The sequence below is a fragment of the Cavia porcellus genome, unplaced genomic scaffold, assembly GCF_034190915.1.
Source record: "Cavia porcellus strain 051 isolate PalLab524CR breed Dunkin Hartley unplaced genomic scaffold, mCavPor4.1 scaffold_18, whole genome shotgun sequence".
Lineage (NCBI taxonomy): Eukaryota > Metazoa > Chordata > Mammalia > Rodentia > Caviidae > Cavia > Cavia porcellus.
In genome coordinates, this window is record NW_026947501.1 from 58,238,662 (window position 1) to 58,263,717 (window position 25,056).

The window sequence follows — 25,056 nt, forward strand, 5'->3', positions numbered from 1 at the left end:
TACAAACAGCAAAGCAGAACTGGCAAAGAGAAAAGACACACCTTCTTCCTGCCATCACATCACATCCTGGCTCCACCCCTTTGTGGGTGGAGCACTGACACCATCAATCCAAGCACTAAACAATGAACCAATCACAAATACACAATGCCAACTCACAATGCCTGGGGGACACAAACATAAACCATGACAACAGGGTTTCCCTATACAGTTCAGGCTGGTCTTGAACTCATTCTATAGCCCAAACTGGCCTCGAACCTCAAACTCCCAGTGATCCTCCTGCCTTAGCCTCCTGAGTGCTGAGATTAAGGCCTGTGCCATCATGCCTGGCTGATTCTTACATTCCTATTCAACTGCTTTTAAGGAAAAACAAACAAACAAAAAAAAAAACCTGTTGCTAGCTTTGTCTTTGAAGAATTGAAAAATCACAATGTTCAAACTATATGGGAAAATGCGTCAAGCATCTTCCACTGGGTTCCTCATACTTGTTTGATCGATATAATGAAAGCAATATACGACATGATGGGCAAATGCACATATCCTGTCCTCAAAGAAGATGCTCCCAGACAACACATGGAGACATTTTTCCAGGTAGGAATGATAACAGAAAGTAGGGATGGACAGTCCAAAATTATCAGCACTTTCCTCATGTTTGAAAAGCACTGTGGATTTTAGAGTGAAATATATTTTACTGAAAGAGAAAAAACTGCAGAATATTTTCCATGTGACTAACTTTGTAACTTTGGTTTTAAATTTATTACACTGGTAACTTCACTATATCCTAAATAGAGCACTAAGCAATTCTCAGGTTGTAGTTTTTGTTTCTATTCGCTTCTCACAAAACCTTCTGATGTTAAAAATCCTGATTAGCCCCATTTTCCACATGAGAAAACCAGCACTCACATTTCAACATATTGGTGAACTCTATCATGTGAAGTTTCACCTGAGGCAGAGGGACTCTGACCTTTGGAAAGGACACTACCGTAGGACTCTAATTTCCAAGAATCCACTAGCTCCTGCTGCGGTGTGGGTCTCCACATTAAATGAGCAGATGGGTTTTCTATGGGGTTCAGTTGTGAGAGTTTCATATCGAAAGCCTTAATACGCATTTTGTTCTTTTTCTTTTCCTTGTACAGAAAATGGACAAAAATAAAGATGGGGACCATAGACGAGTTCATTGAAAGCTGCCAAAAAGTAAGTAATGCGGGGGAAAGAACTGTCACTGTAAAGTTACAGTAGCTTCAGTAAGTAGTGCCACTGAGCCACTGTGAACTAAGCACAACATAGAGATCAAATGTCTAATCTTAGCATTTCTACAACAGGTACAGCAGGGCTCCCACTTTATAAACAAATGTCAACTGACAGTCTTGCAATCAGCAGAAGGCGTCTACTCTAAGGCAGGCTACCTAGGAAGCCCTGGAGATACAAAAATACCCATTTACTATGCTTCTTCCCAAACCCTTTAGTATTTGTAACTGACAAATAATGGTCTTCGAATACAAAAAAATAGAGCAGACATTTCTGGCGGGGGGGGGGATGTGGGTAGTTATCTGTATTCTGGAAAATGAATGTTAAATTTATTTTGAATTATTTGACTTGATGTGTATGTAGAAGCACACAAGATTAAAAATGAAATCACAGAGACCAGGAAGTCTGTTGGGGCTGTAGATTTTCTCTTTATTGTTAAATTCTGGCTCTGCACCTTTCCTACCATCTGTTTTTCACCTTACCTTCTGAAGTGGTGATCTTTCAGACAGGTAACTTGGTGACATCAACCTGCTTCATGATGTAGCAGTAACTTGGTTTCAAACAGTGCAAACTGAAACTGGTTCAACCACCATTTCCCACAACTAAACAGCTCACAAAGAGCAGTCCCATAAAACTGACAAGGGTACCTATAAAATACCCAAAGTCAGCCCTAGGAACTCGCCACTAAGGACAGTGCTAACCTAACACAGCCACTGCACAATTTGTGGATTCTTTAATCAGGGCTTTATGTTGGCACTGACAGGCCATTCCTTTTCAAAGTCCACACACACATAGATATAACTAGCCAATCACAGAGAAAGGCACATGATACTGTAGACCTCACTCCCTAGTCCGCCACCACGCTGCCTCCCACACCCCTAGCACAACCCTCCGAAGTTGGCAGTAAGCTGTCATACACATCGTTATGTCTGTGAACCCATACAGAAGTCTCTGTGATTTGGCAGTATGGATGTGGAAACGCCAAAATTCTCACTTATTCACTTAATTTACCTCCTACACCTCTCTGATTACCAGATATCCAGCATTATGATTTAAAAATATCCTCGACTGATAAGGATGAGTTAAATGAAATGTTTAAAGAGCCAAAAAAAAAAAAATCAGTGATCCATTGTGATCTAAGAGACAGGATGGCATTTAGCTGTGAAAGTGTGCGAGCACTGGCACAGGCAGCTGGGGGGGATGCGACACTAGGGGCACAGTAGGGTACCATCTGCTACAGCCATGCTGAACTGAAGCCCTGTGTTGCCTCCTTACAGGATGAAAACATCATGCGCTCCATGCAGCTCTTCGAAGATGTGATTTAACTTGTCAAATGTGAACTACTCTACCACACTTACAGTTGGAGCTACCACTTTTAGCATAGATTGCTCAGCTTTACACTGAGGCATATTATACCAACAAGCTTTGTTTAATATCAAGCAATCCCAGGAAGATTTGAGTTTTTCATTTATAATTTGCATCCCTTTCATAACGGCACTGAGTTCATGAGATATTCTAACTCATTTCACACTCTGGATATTCAAAAGTAATAGAATCTGGTGTATAGTTTTTTGATCCTTTAGTCATGGGATTATTGAGGCTTTCACACATTAGTAATTTTAAAATATCAGTGTTTTTTGCTATTCATTTGTAGGTATTCAGTCCGAGGATTTCAAATTATTTTCTAAAATATGTACATCTGTATTATTTCCAGAAGTTAATTTCACTTCCTTACATTTATGTAACATTAACAAAGTAAGATTACTACAATTGGAAACCAAAACTGCGTAATTTTCCAATTTCTATAGATTTCCCACCTTCTGTTAAAGACATTATCTGGCATTTTTTATAACAAAAAATTAGTTTATTACTGAATGTCAACATATGCCTAATAAAATTTATTTTAATAAGCACTTTTCCACGTATTACAGCAAAGGCCTACAAAATATGTATGATTTTGGGCTGGTTTAATCTTACAAGTGGACTGTATCTAGGAGGCTATTAAGCGGAAGTTCAAAGCAAGGAAGTTTACATAGGCAAAGGGTCAGGATATCTGTCCTTTGATACATAATAATGCTCAACAAAAAATAATCCCTGACAGTATTAAAGACCAATTCCATCTCCTTTGCCCTGACTTCCCCACAGCATGTTTATATTACAAGCCATTTGGGGTCAAAGAAACCCAACTACCCGAAAGTGTACTAGGAACAAATAGCAAGCAGAATCCACTTTGGTAACAGTGATTCTATCACACTGACAACCACCACCAAGATTTCACAGGAAAAGACAATAGATGATGAACAACTCATCTGGATTGCATTATAATTTAGCTCAAATAGAATGCCAACAATTCAGATCCTCCTTAATGATCTTAAGTCAAAACTGTAAAAATGCCACAACAGTACCACAGATACACACATCTTCGTGTTTGGTAGAAACATCAAAGACCACGAGGCTGCAGGAGGATGAAATCTACAACTGTCTTTGCAACAATAAATCAGGTATCTATTCTGGTGTAGAGATAGGATGTTGACTGCTGCCCTGCTACCACCAGTGTAGACATTGTAGTACAATACATGTACACTGAAACCTGCCATCGCGTGTTTGTGTACTCAATGTGCACATTTTGTATTTCAAAAAGAAAAATAAAAGCAAAATAAAGTGTTTATTACTCTACTGTATTATGGCTCTTTATTCTAACACATTTTGTCAGTAATTACTAGATTTAAAACATTACTCTTTCCCTATGGCATCTTCTAGATTACAGATATCTGTGGGTGGTACTGAATATGAGAAAAAAAGTCAAAGCCTGGCCAATGGGCAGGCAGCTGCTGCAGCTGGCATGGTGGGAGGATGTGATGAGGGGCTGGACAGCTGATGAAACAGAGCGCCACACACCGAACCGGAAGGAAGCGCTCTGAAAGAGGACAGCATTGGTGCACTAGGGATGCTTGATAATTAATGGTTTCTTTCAAATGAGAACTGAGACTGCATCTGAAATGAACTGTAAGGATGTCAAAACAAGTGTCTGAGGGGCAGAAAAAGGAAAGGCTTTTGTGCAGGGCTTCTAGGATATAAGCCTGTTGAGGTAACAGAGGTAAGACAGTAATTTCTCATCCTTGTCCTCTGCAGCGTGTATCGTGGTTTTTGCATTTGGTGTGGATTCTCAAATCTCTAAAGCCCTTCCTTGCCAGTAAGACAGATTCATCTCCTGTTTCCTATTTCCCTTCATCTATTCCTTCCTCTACAGGATGACCTACAATCCACTTCTACTGGCTCAGCAATTCTGAACTATATTTCTTTGTGAACTTACGTTCTATATATATATTTTTTTAAAATAAGCAAAACAAAACCACTGACGATACATGTAAGAGTTTTAAGATTTTAATTTCTAAGTATCTACATATGTTCATCAGTAATTTCATTCTACAAAATGCAAAAATAACATTTACTTGCATATAATTAATACCTAAAATTTAGGTAATTTTAGTAAGTTGTAATAAACAACATGCTTGCAATAGAATTTACATATTTTTAAAAAATTCTTGAAACTAGAATAATCAAGAAATAAGCTTTTTCCACACACTCTATATTATAAAATACATATTTACAAATAATTTTAGTAAATTCACAAATGTTTGTCCACTATTTAAACTTCACAGCCTTGATAAATAAAATCAAGAAATAATATCCCTCAGATATTTACAAAAATAAGTGTACAACTGTACGATTACAAAACAAATGTTATAAATAAAAAGGCACTAGAAGAAATACAAATACATCTAATCTTATAAACTCAATAATGGTTCTCAACACAAATAATCATAGAAGTTCTTTTAATAGCTTCTCATCATTACCCATTCTTTTTTATAAACAAATAAATTTTACTCCAGTTCAGCAGGACTACATATATTCAGCTTAATCTGTAAATACAAGTAATGAATGGTGGCCGTGATTTACAAAAATAAATGAACTGAATAAAGATTTGATGAGTACCCGTGGTCAGTGTCTGACGCTTATTAGCAGGAAGACGGTGTTTTTGGCGCCCTTTTTCAACAGCATACAGAGCAATACGTTGGAATTTTGGATTTGATGATGATAAGGCTTCCCTGTTCACAGAAAAAAAATTAGCGGCATTAGTATGAAGTTACCCAACAGGTAAGAATATGCCTAAAAAGACTCCAGAACTCAAGACAAATAGAAACAGGGTAAGAACAAAATGAAGGAATGAGAAATGGGAGTAGAACTTTGTTTCTGAGCTTAAAAATATATGTTTTGGAGTATCTGGAGCAGGAGGAGGCAGAGAAATATTTAAGTTCAGTCTCCCCCATTTGTCTCACTGTCACACTCTGGCTAATACCTTCTCTCCACTGATTTTCATGCTCTGTACCGGAAGGAACACAAAGTCCACCTTTAAGGATCACACTGAGGAGTGCGTTTACTGCTTAAAAGAACTCAGGAGAGGAAGTGCTGTGGAGTTGAAGTTCTCACGTACCCAATAAGGCAACAAAGATCAAGCTGCGTGTAGAATACCCCTTTCCAAGACAAATGAATCAATTACTTAGAAAGAAAACTAAATCGGGTTCCCTACTGGACTGGTGAGTGGAGCAGCAGCGGCTGGGAATCCCACCCAGCCTGCGGGAACTTTCTTCCTGGCCTGGGGACCAGGCCGTGGATCCCTGCTGGGTCCAGTGAGTGGGGCCACCACAGGGAACCCCATCCCAGGCTGGTGGAACTCTCTCCCACACCTGGAACAACACTTGAAGTTCTAAAATACAGGAAAATGACAAAGCGAAAGACCAAAATGCAATCTCAAACATCCAGCCCATCCCAAGAAAGCCTAGGAGCCATGTGCATAGAAGAAAACACATGGCACATAACAAATACCTGAAATAATAGTAACTGAAATAAAGAAGCAACTCTGGGAAGCCTTAAAGGAATTCAAACCAGAAATAATCTCTCAGGTAAAAGAAGAAATGATAAAAGAAATGAAGCAGATGCTAAACATAGCTAAAGAAGACGCAGTTAAAAAATTGGAGGAACTAAATAAAAGGATAGAATCCCTTGATGAACAATGTAAGAAACAAACAGAATACATAAAACAGATGCAAAGAGATATACAAGAAATCAAAAACTCCACTGAAAGTTGTAAAAACCGCCTGAATGAATGTGAAGATAGAATCTCAGACCTCAAAGACAAGATTGCAGCCAGTGAACAGGAAAGAAAAGATCTTTTAAAAATAAGAAGAAATCAGGAAATAACAATTCAACACCTGCAAGATGACGCAAAGAGAAACAACATAAGGTTGATAGGGATAAATGAAAAAGAAGGGGACAACATAAAGGATGTCAAGAGGATATTTAGAGAAGTAATAGCTGAAAATTTCCCAAACATGAGATTGGAAACTGATACCAAGATCAATGAAGCATATCGAACTCCAAATAGCTATAACCAAAATAAATCTACACCCAGACATATAATAATGACCATCCCAGAAATCGAACAAAAGAACAGAATATTAAAGGCTGTCAGAGAGAAAAGACAGATGACCTATGAAGGAAAACCTATCAGAATCACAGCAGACTTCTCAGCACAAACAATAAAGTCAAGAAGAGCATGGAGTGAAGTACTTCAGATCCTAAAGGAAAATGATTTCCAACCTAGGCTAATGTACCCTGCAAAACTGTCCTTCAAAATCGATGGAGAAATAAGATACTTCCATGACAAAGATCAGCTGAAAAACTTCATGATCACCAAGCCAACCCTGCAAAGAATACTGAAAGATAGCCTAGATACATTTAGGAAAAAACCACTAAACAAAGCAGACTATTAAACAGAGCAGAAAGATAAACATGCAACAGCAGAAAGGTAACGTCAACAATAAACCAATATATAAGAGTTCTAACTATTAATGTAAATGGTCTCAATACACAAATTAAAAGAAACAGACTGGCTGAATGAATCAAGAAAAAAAATCCAACCATATGCTATCTACAAGAAACCCATCTAACCCAAAAGGATACTCACGGACTGAAAGTCAAAGGATGGAAAACAATACTTCATGCAACAGGAACCCAAAAAAAGCGGGGGTAGCTATTCTGTTTGCAGACAAAGTGAACGTCAAGCCAATAATGATCAGAAGGGATAAAGAAGGTCACTACGTACTGGTTAGGGGAAAACTCCAAGAGGAAGAGGCAACTATCTTAAATATATGTGCACCAAACTCCAGAGCACCCAGTTATATAAAACAAGTACTAACAGAAATGAAAAACCAAATCAGCAGTAACACAATTCTAACAGGAGATCTTAAAACACCATTGACACCAATGGACAGATCAACCAGACAGAAAATCAACAAAGAAATAAAAGAACTGAATCACACCTGTAAACAAATGGACTTAATAGACATATACAGAGTATTCCATCCAACAACAACAGAACACATTCTTCTCAGCAGTACACGGGACATTCTCTAAAATAGACTATATATTAACTCACAGAACATATTTAAATAAATGCAAAAGAGTTGAAATTGTCCCTTGCATGCTATCGGACCATAGCGCTATTAAATTAGAAATTAACGATAAAAGATAATGCAAAAATCCCACAAACACATGGAAACTGAATAACACACTCCTGAGTAATCAGTGGGTCACATAGGAAATTAAAGAAGAAATTAAACAATACCTACAAGAAAATGAAAATACAGATACAACTTACCAGAATCTGAGGGATGCAATGAAAGCCGTCCTCACAGGAAAATTTATTGCACTGAGTTCCCACATCAGGAAAACAGAACGAATACAAATAAACAACCTGATGCTACACATCAAACAGCAAGAAAAAGAAGAGCAAGTCAAGCTCAAAGCCAAAAGAAGAGAGGAAATTATAAAAATCAGAACAGAAATCAATGCAATAGAGACTAAGAAAACAATCTGAAGAATCAACGAAACAAAAAGTTGGTCCTTTGAAAGAATAAATAAAATTGACAAGCCCCTAGCCAACCTTATTTAAAAAAGGGAAGAAAAAGCTCAAAGTCATGCAAGAAGAAATGAAAAAGGTAAAATCTCTACAGACTCTATAGAAATACAGAAGATTATCAACACCTATTTCGAAAACCTCTACTCTAAAAGGTTTGATAACAGAAGAAATAGACAGATTATTAGAAACATATGAAGTACCAAAACTAGATCAAGAGGATGTAAAACTGCTGAATAACCCAATCTCCATCAATGAAATTGAACATGTAATTAATTCCTTACCTACAAAGAAGAGCCCAGGCCCAGACGGATTCACTGCAGAATTCTACAAGAAATACAAAGAAGACCTAATGCTGACACTCCTCAAACTATTCAATGAAATTGAAAGGGAAGCAATCCTTTTCAAGTCATTCCTGGAAGCAAATATTACTCTAGTACCAAAACCTGAAAAAGACCCAATTGAAAAAGAGAACTACAGACCAATCTCCCTAATGAACACAGATGAAAAATCCTCAATAAAATATTGGCAAATAGGATGCAGCAAATCATCAAGAAGATTATACACCATGACCAAGTGGAATTCATCCCAGGCATGCAGGGATGGTTCAACACATGTAAATCAATAAATGTAATCCACCATATCAATAAAGCCAAAAGTAAGAACCACATGATCATTTCTATAGATGCAGAAAAAGCTTTCGATAAAGTCCAACATTCATTCATGATAAGAACTTTACAGAAAATTGGAATAGAGATGATCTTTACCTCAATATAATAAAGGCCATCTACGACAAACCAACAGCCAGTATCATACTAAATGGCCAAAAGTTGAAAGCCTTTACTCTAAAATCAGGCACAAGACAAGGATGTCCTTTTATCACCACTCCTATTTAATATAGTACTGGAAGTACTAGCCAGAACAATTAGACAAGAGAAATAAAAGGGGTAAAGGTACAAAAAGAAGAAGTTAAATTGTCATTGTTTGCAGATGACATGATACTCTACATAGAAGACCCCCTAAACTCCATTGAAAGCCTCTTAGATATAATAAATAAATTCAGTAATGTAGATGGATATAAAATCAATAGCATTCCTATACACAACAAAATCACAGAGAGAAAAATAAGAGAAGCCACACTCTTCACACTAGCAAGCAAAAAAATGAAATATTTAGGAATTACTCTTATGAAAGAAGTGAAAGTTCTATACAGAGAAAATTATAATACACTGAAAGAAGAAATTGAAGATGATCTCAGAAAATGGAAAGACATCCATGCTCATGGATAGGAAGAACAAACATTGTGAAAATGGCCAGTCTCCCAAAACGGTTATACAGATTCAATGCAATCCCAATAAAAATACCATCAACATACCTTATAAATCTAGAAAAATCACCCCTAAAATTCATCTGGAATCAGAAGAGACCTAGAATAGCAAAGGCAATTCTAAGCAGCAAAGGCAAGGCAGGAGGCATCACAATCCCTGACTTGAAGTTATACTACAAAGCAACAGTAGTAAAATCAACATGGTACTGGAATTAAAACAGAGACGAAGATCAATGGAATCGATTAGAAGATAAAACCACAACTACAAACACACTCAACCGCCTTATCTTTGATAAAGGAGCCAAGCAGGTTCACTGGAAGAACGACAGTCTCTTTAACAAATGGTGTTGGAAAAACTGGCTCTCCATTTGCCAAAAACTAAAACTAGACCCAAGTCTATCACCATGTACTAAATTAAAATCTAAATGGATCAAAGATCTGAATATTAAAACAGAAACACTAAATCTATTGGAAGACAAATTAGGTAGAAACCATGAAGACATAGGGGTAGGTAGAGAATTCATGAACAGGATTCAAAATGCACAGGAAACATTTCCCAGAATCAATAACTGGGTCCACCTCTTATTAAAAAGTTTCTGCAAGGAAAAAAAAAAAAAACCTCCAGCATAGTGAAAAGAAAACCACAAACTGGGAAAAGATCTTAGTGAACTCCCCCTCAGACAAGGGACTTTTGTCTAAAACATATACAGAATTAAAAAAAACTAAGACCCCTAAAATTCAAAGACCCAATCCAAAAATGGGCATCTGAGATGAATACACACTTCTCAGATGAAGAAATACAAATGGCAAATAAATACATGAAAAAATGTTCGTCATCATTGGTCATTAGGGAAATGCAAATTAAAACCACATTATCTCACTCCTCAAAGAATGGCTAGGATCAAGAAAACCAACAACAACAAGTGCTGGAGAGGTTGTGGGGAAAAAGGAACTCTCCTACACTGTTGGTGGGAGTGTAGACTGGTACAACCTTTGTGGAGGTCAGTCTGGAGATTTCTCAAAAAACTGGAAGTCCCATTTGTTCCAGCTATTCCACTTCTAGGCATATTCCCAGAACTGAAAGCATTATACCACAGTGATATATGCACACCTATGTTTATAGCAGCACAATTTGTAATCGCCAGATTTTGGAAACAACCCAAGTGTCCATCAACTGAAGAATGGATAAAAAAGTTATGGTATTTCTATACAATGGAGTACTACTCAGCTATAAAGAAGGATCACATTGAGATATTTATCAATAAATGGGCACAGCTGGAGACCATACTCATAAGTGAAATAAATCAATCTTGCATGTGTGAATACCAAAGTTTCCCTAATGTAAATAATGATTCAAATATATAAAAATATGTGGTAATCATGATTCCCCATTATGTGGCCTTGAAGCCTTATAAAGTTTTCACTCATTAATTGGAATGGCTTTATTCTGGGCTGTTTGATATTATGGCCTGTGATGCAATGAACAGCTATTTTGAAGAAAACAAGACATCATAATAGCTAGTGCTGATTTAATACCATCTTGTTTTAAAGCCCCACCAAACTATGGCTTTTCTGTCTCTATTGGTTTTATCATGTTGTATCTTGCTGGATTTTATCATATATGGTAGTATAAACAAAAATTGTTATAGGCAAAGAGACAATACAGAAACCATTGTTCATTTTTCTGTTAGCTGGTTCTAAATACTCTACAATGCTTTCATCCACTTTAATGGTGTTACACTGTCTTGATATGTTTGATGCTATAGCATATGAAGTTATATTCAAATATTTCAAGGAAAAAGACCCCATGGTAACTGCTATTAAGTCGGGTTATTTGGTGGTGAAGCACTAGGTTGCTGAAACTGGCATGCTTTAACCTGTATTGTTATGCTGTTATGCCCTCTTTTATCTCAACCTCTCCCTTATTCATTAAAAAATTATTTAATTTTTTTTATTTCTTTTTTAAACTAAGGGGGAAAAAAATCAAAAAAACTAGCAGGATATATTATAGTAACTTTTTTGATTTCCTATTAAGTTGATTTGAAGTCCTGTAATACTCCCACTATCTTGTTTTGATTGATTATAGACTCTGTTCTACTCTATATGATAGTATCAATTTGAGGGTATAGGCAACTACTTTGAAGGCAATAAGATTCACTATGATGCCCATTCTGGTTTGACTATTATCCTCTTTTGAAGTTCTGTAAGATTTACAATGTTCAGGATTTATTGGTCTTGTTCTCTACTGTTTTGTTCAACTTTATAATACCTAATGAGATAGACAATTCTTCTTAAGGAAGCAAGAGGCATTATGGTAACCATTGTTGATAACCTTGTACTCTGTTTTTACATCATGTGCTATGTCTATCCTTGGTTTTGACTAACAGCTTTGTTTTATCATGTTTGATTTTATTCTCTTACAAAAAAAAGTAGTAAGATTTATGGGAGCAATAAAACCCAAAATGTGTAAATTTTGTTGTAATAAAGAGAGAAAAAAAAAAAAAGTGCCCTAAAAGAATAAAACAGCAAGAGCGTTTAGGTGTGTTAAATAGATGACCATATTAATATTTGTGATTAGATGATTGAACACAACTATTTGCAGTCTCACTGTTTGAATGTTCACTTTGTATGCCTTGATCCTGTGACCTGAACCACTGTTTCTAAGATGATAGTGTATAATCTATTAACTGGTGATTTCTTACTGTTTTTTTTTGTAGTTCTGTATTACTTGTACTCTTACACTGTTTTGTTTTGTTCTGTTTTTTTCTTTTTCCTTGTAAATAAAAAAAAAAAAAAACTAAATCAGCCCAAGAAAGAACTGATTTCAATTTAAGGCAAGTAATAAAAGATCAATTATAAAAGTAACTGTGTGATTGTAATGAATATTATTTTATTTTCTCAGAAGTTGGGATTTTATGTCATTGTAATATACACATGTCGTAAGAAATGTGAACTGAGTGGCTGAGAAGAATGTTTTTAAAAACTTCTAACATTTAAGAAAAAAATCTTATATAAGCTCTAAGTTCTTAAAAGAGAATGAAGAGCATTCATTAAATTCATATAGGACTGCAAAATGCCAAAATCAAATATGATAATTAACCAAGAGGAAGTTATTGATATGTAACTCCAATAGAAAATTTTCTATTGAGATTACATAAACTATTTTTAAAATGTTAAGTAGGACAGAAGGAAGGTACTAGAAATCTGAAGAAATAAATACTTAGGAGCCCCAACAATGAAAAAGCCTTTTTCATTTTATTTATTCTTTATTAATATACTCAAGTCAATAAAACTGAATCCCAATAAAAGAGAAACTATCTTAGGGTCCTGGGAGTATCAACTATATTGATATTCTGGGTCCAAATCTTGATGTACTGTTTGTGAAATTTAGTTCACACACATGCACATGTGCGTGTGCACACCCACCCATGAGATACCACATGCTGGCCCTGTCCTTTTTACTGCCCCATGCCCCACAGTGGTCCACAGGATATGGAAAACCATGTAGAAAGCTTCTGAATAAAAAGGTGTCACCCTTATAGGAATACAAAAGGCAAATAGATTTTGCACTAACATTCTCCCAGCAGCCAGCTATTTGTAAGCCAGCAGTTTGCTTCTGCTAAGAGGGGACATGCGAGTGCTAGGGGCTGGTTCTGTACACCTCAACGAGGTGTCTGAGTGCTTATGCTCTGCCTCGGACTTCAACACAACAAAGAAATTCATGGCCTGGTAGGATTAGAGAGGCTCCTCCTCTTCATAAATTTTTCTCTAGGCATTTGCCAGGGAAATAACGTAATCCACTTAAAGTGATTGAAATTAGTCAAATTGGATAATTTCGGCAAAATTTACACCAAAATGGCCACATTTTGAAATTACATATAATTACCTTATTTTTTTTTGTAATGAATTCCTTTAGCAAAAGTATCTCAAATGAAACCAAGTCTTGCAATATAAAATGACACATAAGTCTATCATTATAAAAATCTCCAAAATCAGACTGACTTGTTTCTAAAACTAGACTGCCTAAACACTTTTTGATGAAAATTTAACCAACATAGTTATTTGACAACACACAGTAATAAAATCCCCTGTTTTTGCTCTTTGGCAAGTTGAGAATAATCAGCTAAGCTAGACTGTGTGTGCGCACAGGTGTCAGTGGCTAGTGTCATTTCAGTCTTTACAGGCAGACACTGAAACTGAGACAAGGCACGTGGAAGGGGAAAGGGGCCTGGCTCTGCCTGCTTGGGATGCACAAGGCCCTGAGTTTGCTCTCTAGGACCAAATAAATAAATAAGAATAAAAATATCTGATGAGCTAAGTGCTCCTCTTTTTAATTTTTTTTTTTTTAAGACTTTCAATGGTCAAAACAAAACTGTCTAAAATATTTGAAAAACTAAGCTGTAGTATATGGAGTGTGGTGTGGGGAGTACAGTGAGGTGAGGTACAGTCCCTGTATTTACTCAGCCTGGGTCTGTACCCTAGTACTCAAGAACTATGTGACCTTGCCAGGACAGACCCTGAGCTCTATGCAAAAATATCACACTGCCACCTTCACACGGTTACCTGCAGCTGACAAAAGGCATGCAGGAAATTCTGCCATAAGATTAACACTCTTTACAAAGGATTTAAGGAATGATGCTGTACTTACACTCCCACCATGGTGCTCTAGCTTCTGCAATGCACTAGTGATTGGCTCTTTGAATTTCTTGTCCATCAGTCTCTTGGAGAGCTTTTGAAGCAAAACAGGAAGCAGCATAAGATGATTTGAAAAAGTAGAAATATTCACCATAAGTACAACTATCAGCATTTCACTTTAGAATTTCACGACTACTTTCAGGCAATATTGCATAAAAATTTACATGTACTAGACACTACTGTCCTTCTTTACCAAAATGAATTGACATTATTTGAAGTAACGCTAATTCTGCAATATCTGTTAGAGTATAAGTGAAGTAAGTTTTCTATGAAATATCGTATGTTTCATTTTGTAAAATGCAATCATATTTGGGGGACCATGATAGAAAGTTGTATCTCTAAAGAACACATTTTCCTATAATAAGAGGTGACAAAGAGTATTTATGAGTAATTCACTAAAGATAGATACAGAAATCAGACGACAAGTCACCAACCCAGTTTTCCGCCAAGATCCTCATGCACTTAGGTGGAAGGGACTGGGTTCTGGTGGCTGACAGCTGACCTGCTGTGGGGTCTGCTGGGAAGGGTGCAGTCTGGAAGGCCTTATCTTCTTCCCAGGCGGCTCCCTTCACCCCTGGCTTCCTGTCTGCCACAGGTGAGCCGCTGTTCCTCCACCACACTCCTGTGCCATACCATCCTGCCTCAGGGCCAGCACATATGGACTGAAATGTGAGCTAAAAGAAAGCTCTCTTCCTTCAGTCGTGGGCAATGAGTGCTGTGTCTCAGCAATAAAGACAGTAACTAAGACAACCACTTACCCAAAGGGGTATCTCTGAGTGGGTCCTAGTTGCAAAAGTGGAAGTTTTTTTTTTAAAAAGTTAAGGGCCTAAGATGAGTGAGGCAGATCACAGGAGCAAGCAGGGACATAAGCAAGCTTAACTTTCAACAGTATTTCCACCAAACCATCTGCATTACTGCGTCCACAGACCAAAACATTTCAGTTTAGACTTCTCATGGGGCTACTTTCTAGAAATACAAATGAAGCTCAGGAAGGAGCTCATCATTCAGCAAACACTTCTAAGGCTCCTGCCACACAAAGTTGATTTCTGCTCTTTCCTCCGTGCAGGTATGGATGTAACCTAGTAGGAATACTTCATACCACAGAGCACTGAGTAACGAAGCCCTCCACCCCACAATGGAAGATTAGGCAAGGTCAGGAGAAACTCCCAGAAAGAGAAAACAATGTGAAAACGACAACCTAAAAAGTAGATACTCACAGGGCCTACTGACACCCTAAAGTATGACAAAAAAAAAAGTCTCCACAGTCATGGGGTTTAATGTTTCAGACAGTATAGCAGGACCATCCCCAAGCCCCTTGCCTCTTTGGACATGATGCTGGCTAGGACATTAGTCTTTGTATCAGGTGCAGTAAAGGATTACCTTGATTAAAGAAAGCTTCGGACTGTATCCCTACCTTCTGGGTGGTGACCTCCATGACTATAGAATGCACTGTCAGGTACGAGCATCCACGGCAGCCTTAGGACTTTGGCTCAGACTAGTCCACACTAACAGTGTGATTTATGGTGGGGTCGCTGGGCCACAGAGTATCAGCAGAATCTGGGAAGCTAATGCCGACCACACAGGCAGGCAGTCATGCTAAGAGACAGGCCCCAATAAAAACCCTAGACACCAAGGCTCAAGTGCATTTCTCTGGTCAGCAAAACTGCAGGCCCTCTCCTGCACGCTGCTGTTGGGAGTGGCAAGCACTGACTGCACAACTTTGCTGGGAAAGAAAAATCCGAATCTCGGTGCCTACTCTCCTGGCCGCTGCTCTGCCTGCCTCTTCACTGTGCTGACCTGTGTGTGCACCTTTATGCTGTAAGAAGGGAACCAGAGCAGCAGCTTCTCTCGCTTTCGTGAGTATGGCTAGCAACTCACTAAACCTAAGGCTGCAGGGTCCCAAATGTAGCATCCTAAGTGTAACCGACAGGCTCACAGTAAAGAAAAAAAGAAAAAAAAAAAACAAAAAAAAGAGGCTTGTCGTGTGGAGTGTGAGCACTGCTTATAATTCATGACCAGCGGGGTAATGACATTACATTGCTTGTTAAATTATACCCATTTAACTTTTGTTTACTTCTTATTGTGGGCCTTAGGCCTACTCTTCTAGGCACTTTCCAATCAGAAATATTAAAGAGAGTTAGCCTTACTATACTTTATTAAAATGTTTTATAGGGCTGGGGATTTAGCTCAGTGGCATAAGCGCCTGCCTTGCAAGCAGGCAGTCGTGAGTTCGATCCCTGGTACCGATAAAAATGAAAAAGACAAAAAAAAAAAAAATGTTTTATGAATTACTAAGTCTAATTTCTATTTTTCTTATTTTTTGGTGAAGATGATGAGTTTAAGGTTTTGAGATATTTTAACAATTTAAAGACTTAAAAAAGAAGACACATTTGCACATCATTATCTAATGCCACAGAACTTACACTTGTAAGCAGGTGCTTCAGATGACCATTTAGAGAAGGACCAACGACCACACTCAACTGTACCAAAGCACTCAATCCACGTTCAAACACTTCATCATCTGAATGAACCTGTGGAATCAGTTAATTAGGAAAATGGTGTGTGTGGGGGGTAGGTTAGTGAGAAGGGAAAGCAGGTTGAGAAAAAAGTAAGATTAACTTTAGGAGATAGTGACAATCAGAATTTTTAAAATAACTTTTAATTTACACAGAAGATCCGGAGGCAAAACACAAATTTTAATTAAAATACCTGCAGCCAATAGACTAAAATGAGTTCGCCACTTCCTCTAATTACTCAAGATGTCCCTTCTTGAGAGCATCCTCTAAAGTTACCTTCAAGGACATAATCACACAGCCCTCTGGGACACAGCCCTTTACAGTGGCCTAATGCTGCACAGTTATCAAAACCACAAGCTGGAGTAAGCTGGTGGCAACAGAAGAGAGGCATGAAGTGTTCCTCCTCTATCAGAACTTTCTTTTCTTTCATGTGATTTGGAAAAAAAAAAAAAGAAAGAAAGAAAAGAAAATAGTACAATGAAATAAATGACATACCAGAGCTGCCTTTAGCACAGGAATCAGCTTAGGAAGCAAAGGTACAGCTTTCTCAGCAGCACCTTTGACTAAAAGTAATTCTCTAAAACCCTCCTTGGACACAAAGGTGTATGGATGCTTAGTCTCTCTCAGACCCTGATAAAGACACAACAACAAAAGCATGATTCATTATCATGTTGCTAACAACAGAAAAAATTGAATCTCTACTGGGCTAAGTAGAAATCCTGGGTCATAGCATAATTTTAGCAATTATAAGTTAAATCACATGAAAAACTGTGGAACAAAGAACACATGTAAGGCAGGAGAAGCCTCTGCTCACAGAAGAGACCAAAGAGAAAACAAACAAACAAAAACATTAAGAAAAGTGAAACAGGAACAATCATAATTACTTTCTAAATGGGTGAAATATTTTTATACCTATTATTTAGTTCTTCAAAATTATAGGATAAGATTTACTGATCCTCAACAAAGCATTTAATGTAATTTAAAAAAATTTTTTCTCCTATCTTACATTCAGGAGAGAGGTACCACTTACCTCAGCTAGAGTAATAAGAAGAGGATCAAATGGAAGATTTTCCGGAGGACAGTCCCACTGCAATCTGTGTTTCACTGAGCCATGTACCAATCTACAACACAAAATACAGTGAATACAGGGATCTAACATAAATACAACTTACAGAGCATAAATGTGTTAGAATTACCCTATGGCACATAGGTAGGTCATGGTTTAAAAAAAACAAAGAAAAAAAACTTAAAAAGACATTTTTCAAAATAATGACTACAGGGCCAGGGATTTAGTCCACTGGCACTGCACCTGCCTGGCAAGCAGGAGGCACTGAGTTTGATTCCTGTACCCCCTCAAAAAAATAAATAAATAAAAAATAAATAATGGCTATAATCCTATAACCCTACTCTTTCAGCAAATCTGGTAACTTTACAATTGTTATATTTATAATTATGGAATTTAAGTATACTATTATTTATTAATACTAATTTTTCAGTTGCTAGCTCTTTGTTATGATTCCAACAAAATGCATGACCTACAGAAATTAAAAATAAACAAAGTGATTAGAAAAAATGTTTTATGAAAAGCATTTTCATACACAGCTCATGTAACCCTAACACTAATAATATAAAGAAAAATCAGATTTAATTCCTGTTACAGTGAACAAAATAGACCAGAAGGTACAAAGGCCTATTCAGGTAGCTCTTGAATTATAGTCTACCCATTGAGATGAAACTGACGTGAACTATACTGTATATATTTAAGATACACAATGTGACACGGATAGATGAATATATCCAAGAAGTCACCACACTCTACTGACAGTGAGCTAATTTACCAACCTCAGGCTTCTCTCCACCTTCCTTGTAAGGGTCTCACCTCAACTTCTCACCTGTTAGTGTTGTTTTGCTAAGAGCCAGAGGCCTCTGTAACTGTTTTACATTTTTAGCAAAACTCAACTGCTGGAGGAGAAGGGTCACATTCAAGAACTTTAAAATAGGGCTTCAATTCAAAATCTAAATATGAAATAATAATAAATTGAAGAATACTTTTGACCTTTTTTTCCACTTAATATTTGAAAAAACTACTAATAACTGCAATTTTTTAAAATTTTAGAACAAAAACAAAAAATAAATGATGTGATTATCTTTTCCATGTTGAAAATCAAATTTTCTATCATCTAGGATGGGCAAAAATTAAATATACTGTAAAGAAAGACAGCAAGAATCACATGGAAAAAGAAGTAAAATCAAATATCCACATTTAGTAAGATATGCAGCTTCATTAAATTGTCATATTTCACTTTACCAAGATAGGATTCTTTACTTTCAATTTGCCCAAACCTGTAAGTACTTAAATTTATAGTTTTAAAACTGAATCATTCCATTTTTTAAATTATTTCACGGTTTGCCACAGATCTCAGTTCTCCATAATTACATTTTGGAATTCAACGGCTTTCTTCAACAATGCCAATCCAACACCCAGGGTAATACGTTATCGCTATTTCAATCTTTCTAGTAAATAAGACTGTGAATATATTTAAACTGAATACTGTATTGATTTTACTCAATTATCCTGAAGAATCAGTTTTAAACTGTACTGATTTTACCTGCAAGGAATACCTCCTTTAGAATAAATAGCAGCAAATGCAGAAGGGACTCGTGACTGTTCACCAAACTGAAACAAAAAAATTCAAAATATTATCATCAACTTCACTTTGTGATATCTGATCAATTTTAATCCTGCTGTGATCAGAGAAAAATAGTCATCCCAATTTTCAAACTGCCACTTGGCATTCTGGACATCATTTTTGCTCAGCTATAACTCTGAAGAAAAATTGCCTCAGTGTTATTAAAACCACAACCAGCTTTGTACATGTTTTGTTAGTTACCCTTAACTTGTTTCAGAGGGTTTGAAGGTGGCTAAAATCCTACACAACGTGAGGGCTGAATGGAGAAGTGGGGTTAAACACACAGAAAGTGAACTTGTTTTCAGGTAGCAGCACTATCTTCTACTCGCCCTCCCCCAGCCAAATAAAGTGATATATACAGTTATAGAATCTGCATAATTTCTCCAGACTGTCTTTATGATCTGTAAGAAAAAACAAACAAACAAACAAGCAAAAAACATTGGGTCAAAGCCTGCTGGGGTGGCACACACCTATAACGCCAGGACCAAGGGAGAAGGATACAAGTTCAAGTCCTGCCTGGGCAACTTTAATAAGTCCTTGTCTCAAAATTTAAAAATTAAAAGAGCTGGAGATGTAGTAGTATGAAGGCCCTTGGTTTAATGCCAGCACAGCAAAATGAAGAAAAACATAACTGATTGAGTTCAATTCAGTGAGGGAGTCAATGATTACACAAGATTCTTACAAATACATTTCTGAATGTACTTTCTTGATTATATAACTTTAAACCTTCCAGTTTTGCTATATAATATACTCTAGTGGTCTCCAGGGAAGAGTTTCACAGACAATAATATTGAGGGCATGATTACAAGAGGTTTTGGAATAATTCAAATGAGTATAAACTTAGATCACCAGCATATGGGGTTCACAGTAAAGTATATATTGCCAGGTATGAGAATGTGATGCCCTCTGAACGGACAGGAGGCAGAGCTCAGGCAGCGAAGCCAGGGATCCAGGAGCAGCAGTGATTGCAGATGAAGCTTCACTGGCTAGCCCCCTGCCTCCCTCCTGCTGCGAGGTCCAGCTCATAACAGGCCACAGATTTGATATGATAGTAAGAACAGACTAATTCTACCCTGGAAGATGTGATGGTCAATCAACAAATCAAACAGCCACAGCCTTGACAATTTCAACATAGTTAATCACAGATTTAAGAATTTAGACACAAGTATTTCATCTCACGGTACTCTGCATATAATCATATGAAATTATGAAATAAAAATGCAATATCCTATGTTAAAAATATAACTAGCTCATTTAAAAAAATATATGAAGCTTAAAAACCAACTCAGAGCACACATTTTGAAGTAACTTATTTGACATGAAAATTTGAAAGTAATTTTAAAGCACGGATTATTTTTAAAGCAGGAACTATGGCCAGAAAGAGTAAAACTATTCCTCTATTCCTACAAATTACTAGCTAGAACTTGGGCTGAGTTTTAAAACTGAATTTTGGATCTCACTCTTGTCCTCCAACAAAAGTTAACTCTAAATGGATACTCTATACCAGTGATGACAGGCTTTTTAGGCCTTGCACAAACAGCCCAACATGCCACACGTGCCATAGGTTTGCCACTGCGGGCCTACTTCATCTAGCAAGCTAGATGCCTGTGCTGCTACCTTGCAGCTTCCACTACTGCTGAACTCTTTTGAATGCCACTCGGGGTTTCCTCTATTTGCTGTTTCTGAACTGTTTAGGGAAGGAAGACTGCACAGTAAGGATGATGAAGAAGAAATAATGCTGTACATATGGGAGGGAAGGTGAAGGTGGGCAAGTGTCAAGTTGAACAGGTTCTGGTAGTTCTACATCCTGAGGTCAGAGGAAACCTGTATTCATCTGGCAGCAAAGTCAGCCAGGAGCCTCAGCTGCTCGCACGCTCCCCTTCAAAGGAGGAAACCATTATCACCTTACCGTACACCAGTGGTGGTGAACCGCACCTACAGCACATGACCCGCAGTGGGCTGCTTCTATCACTGAGAGCTCTAAATGGTTTGCCTTCGCTGCTCTATATCAAGGCTGAGCAGAGGCCAGAGGATACCTGGTGGTACTGCACAGGCAATTTAATTTTTGGACAATTCACTGACCTACAGAGTTTAATTCATGTACTTTTACATAAATAAACCTCAGGTTTTGTTAAATGTGACTAAATTCCCTTTGAGAGGGAAAAAGGAGGCTAGTGTTACAATTAGGACTGTAGATGGAACTAATATAGAGAATGCAGAACAATGGCCAAATACCTTTACGTAACTATACAACCGTGTCACCCAAGAAAGGTCTCTTACTGATGTCAGTAAAATAACAGAAAAAATTAAAAATGGACACACAGTCCATGTTATACTCTACAGGGTTCATCGATGAATTTGACAGAGCGCACTAAACTGACTAACCTAGCTCAACCCAAGCAAATGGGGGAACTCAAGCAGCGTCTGGAATCAAGCAGTAGTAGGTGGAGGCTCAATGCATGTTACCTTTAAAAATTTGGTGAGCTGGGAATCATTTTTGTACTTACAGGATTAATTGTTTTAGGATTCAGTTTATCACTTGGTCGAGGATGAAGTTTTCCTACAGACTCTGGAGAACTGGTTAATGATGTAGATTTGCTACGCTGAGCTGTGGATCTCTGTTTTATTTGTGTACCCGCAGATGCTCTTTGATCACAGTTACCTAGAACAAAAACAGGTATCACCAAAAACCAGGAAAGAGTAATAAAGCACACCCTGCTTCATTTATAACACAGAAGATCTCATTAAGAAAGCTGGTTTCTTTATTTAGAAAAACAAAGTTCTGACCTGTTAGTCTGTTTCTCAACTGGACACCTGCAGCACACCCTGGTTTCTGCACTGCTTCCATTTTATTTCTGTAGTTGATTTCAAAACTTGTTTATCTCTGATCAAAACAGAATACAGTGTAAACCAGAGCAGAATACACATAAAACATATAGTACAGAGCCAAATACCTGAAAAAGACTAAGAGGAAGACAGGAAATTATGACAACTTTATCATAATGCAAACCATTATGCATAATGCAAACCATGCACAAGAAAACAAGATACACAAAAATAACTTTTCTCACTGGACTTGTCAAAGTACAATGTAAGAGGCTCATCTGAAACACTCTGGCCACAGGATGAAAGTATACCAGATTTTCTAAAGGGAGTCGTTTGTGTATCCCTACTTATGCCAAACAGTTGTTCCTGTAACACAGTAATGCTTTATAATTTGAATGAATTCAACAAGTCCCTGAAATCCCTCAAAAATACCCTATGTAAATGAGTGTCTTTCACACAATTTCTTTTTCACTCATTAAAATTACCCCTCTTTAAGGCAAATTAAGTGTGCTCGACTTTTTAAAAAAGGAAAAAAACTACTTAAACCACTGACCAATCTGAACATAAGCTGGGTGTGCAAGAAAAATGATCAATACGTCTTACACTCAACAGCTCTTTCGAGTGCTTTTTCAGTAAGTGCCATGTGTGGAGGAGGATGGTGATGCAGAGTAGTGGCAGAGAAAGTGAAGTGGTAAGAAATATTTTATTTTGCGTTATAATATTATAGCCATCACCCTTCATTTTATTCTCAGAATCCACAGCTCCACCAAATGTGGAACCCCTCGCTATGTCATAATGTCTGAGAAAAACCTAGGCAACTGAAGCTTCACTGTAGACCTATTCTCCCTTTGCCTGGATACAGCAGATCACATTAGGGTCTTCCAACACGGTTGTCAATGCTAGGAAAACACACTGTCATGGTTTTAGACAACTCAAATATCCTATTATTTCTCTGTAATATCTGCTTTCTTCCCCAACACAGTTTCTGAGACCACTGCACTGCTTGCTAAGCTCTTGGGGACACAGCACACCTTTTCCCCTGCTCTCTAAGCCTATGACTACAAAACTTCCAAAGTTTACTGGTCCTTCACTGGAGAAGGTGCGTCCCACATGTAAAAGTGCTTTCAAATTCCAAGGGCCAGAGAGAATGCGACACCCATTTGTCCCAGTCAGTTCTATCATAAAGTAATCCTAAAATTTGTTTTCTGTTTTCCAACATCCTCACCATCACCCGCCCCCAAATATCTTAGACCCAGTTTCAGGATCAGTCAGTGGTCACAGAAACCCAGGCAGACACGCAGTGGCGAAAAGGAGATGTTATAAAGGGGGGAAGAGGGAGTGGCTGGTTCCGATCGCGGCCTGCGAAGCCGAGTCTGGCCCAGGCGGACCCCGGAAGGGCCAGGGGCGCCCGCAGAGCTCGGGAACTCGGGGTCTTAAGCAACCGCCGCCTGCGGCCCGGATCCACAGGCCCGCCAGGAAGCCGGCCCGACGGATGTGCGGCAGAAACCTCATCCCCGCCGCCACCGCGCAGGCGCTCGTTCCTACCGCGCCTTTCTGCCGCAGCCTTCCTCACACAGCCGCCGCCACAGGTCCCCGGGCCAACAGCCACAGGGGCCACTGATGACCGCTCGCGTTCAGGGAACCCGGGCTTCGCGCCGCTCGCTTCCCCAGACGCCGCGCAGTGACGTCAGACGCACGCTTCGTCCTCTAAACCAATGGGGGAGAGGCCCCTCGAGTGCGGGCTGTTGACGGTTACCGTAGCAACCGAGCGTGTGGCGTTCGAAGGGCAGCATTCTCTCTGGTAGAGCTGTGTTTGCTGACAAAAGAGCTCCTGATGGGAGATCTTTTCAGAATGAGTTTCTGGAAGCAGAGGCGATGAATGATTATGGTCCCTTGAGCTCCATCCTCTTTCCAGGCTGAATTCTTAGCTTCTCTCAACTATAGTGTTGTACTTTCTCTGATACTCTAAAAGCTGAGGACTGTGAACTCCTGTTCCAAAGCCATCTGGCCTAACCAACCTTGGAATTTCGTTGATCTTCCTGTCCCATCTAGCTAATGCATAAATCCAGTTGTGGAAATTCCCTTCCTGTCATATTTTACTAATACGTATGCTATTACATTCAACTACAGAATACAGCCCATTCTAATATTTCAAAATATATGATTTTGTCCTCAGAATTATTTTAACTAATCAGTCACAGGAAAATATAATTCCTCTTGCATTTCACCAGCATCAATTTGGGTTGTCTTAATAAGGTACTGAAACTGTTTTACGTTTGTCTATCACGATTCTTCCTAATCTCCTATTGCCAACCTACTTAGTCTTAGCTTTCTGCTCCAGTGACACTGACATTCCGTCCTTCTGTGTCCCTGTAGCTCCATTCTTCTAACCTGACCAAACCCCAGAAGCATTTTTAGTAGGGTGTGTGTTTCTTCAGGATAAAGGCTTTGTCTCTTATTTTTTCTCCAGCTTCTGGTGGCTACTCAAGAAATGCTTTGAGTGAATAAAATGAACGAGTGAATGAGTGAATGAATCTGCCCGTACTTAATTTCACCAATGCTTTAAGGAACTTGCATTGAAATTTACCTTAATTTTAAAATTTATTTTAATGTTCAAGTCTGTATCCCCATGAGAGTCAAATTGTCTTCATTGGTTTTCTATCCCCAGTGCTTGTTACAGTGCATGCTTAACTAATAGCTTGAAAAAAATGTAAAACAGTTTTAAATGTCTTGTATCTTCTGCTATTTTAACACTATAACAGTTTTCCTCCAGTTTTC

At 38.0% G+C, this 25,056-nt stretch overlaps 1 protein-coding gene and 1 long non-coding RNA gene across 2 annotated transcripts; one reads left to right on the forward strand and one right to left on the reverse strand.

The window, feature by feature from the left end:
• The first annotated feature begins 231 nt into the window (after positions 1-231).
• LOC134471383 (uncharacterized) lies at positions 232-3,431 on the forward strand. Its single transcript, XR_010040828.1, has 3 exons — positions 232-588; positions 1,134-1,191; positions 2,523-3,431. It is a non-coding gene; the product is annotated as an uncharacterized LOC134471383 (long non-coding RNA).
• Positions 3,432-4,613: 1,182 nt separating this feature from the next.
• On the reverse strand, positions 4,614-23,981 carry Pacrgl (parkin coregulated like). Its single transcript, XM_003465075.5, has 9 exons — positions 23,824-23,981; positions 22,240-22,336; positions 21,960-22,114; positions 19,372-19,439; positions 17,793-17,883; positions 17,258-17,392; positions 16,670-16,777; positions 14,200-14,280; positions 4,614-5,354 (listed from the first exon to the last, which is right to left on the reverse strand). Exons 2-9 carry the CDS (start codon positions 22,298-22,300, stop codon positions 5,298-5,300), a joined length of 756 nt encoding a protein of 251 aa, XP_003465123.1. The 5' UTR covers positions 22,301-22,336; positions 23,824-23,981; the 3' UTR covers positions 4,614-5,297.
• Positions 23,982-25,056: the final 1,075 nt, after the last annotated feature.

Bases quoted from the DNA above. Each gene is read 5' to 3' on its own strand.
- Pacrgl (XM_003465075.5), bottom strand. From the start codon at position 22,300: ATGGAAGCAGTGCAGAAACCAGGGTGTGCTGCAGGTGTCCAGTTGAGA. The intron at 22,115-22,239 runs GTCAGAACTTTG...TTTTTGTTCTAG, and splicing joins GTTGAGAAACAGACTAACAG to GTAACTGTGATCAAAGAGCA. The intron at 17,393-17,792 runs GTAAGTGGTACC...TGTCTTTATCAG, and splicing joins TTCTTATTACTCTAGCTGAG to GGTCTGAGAGAGACTAAGCA.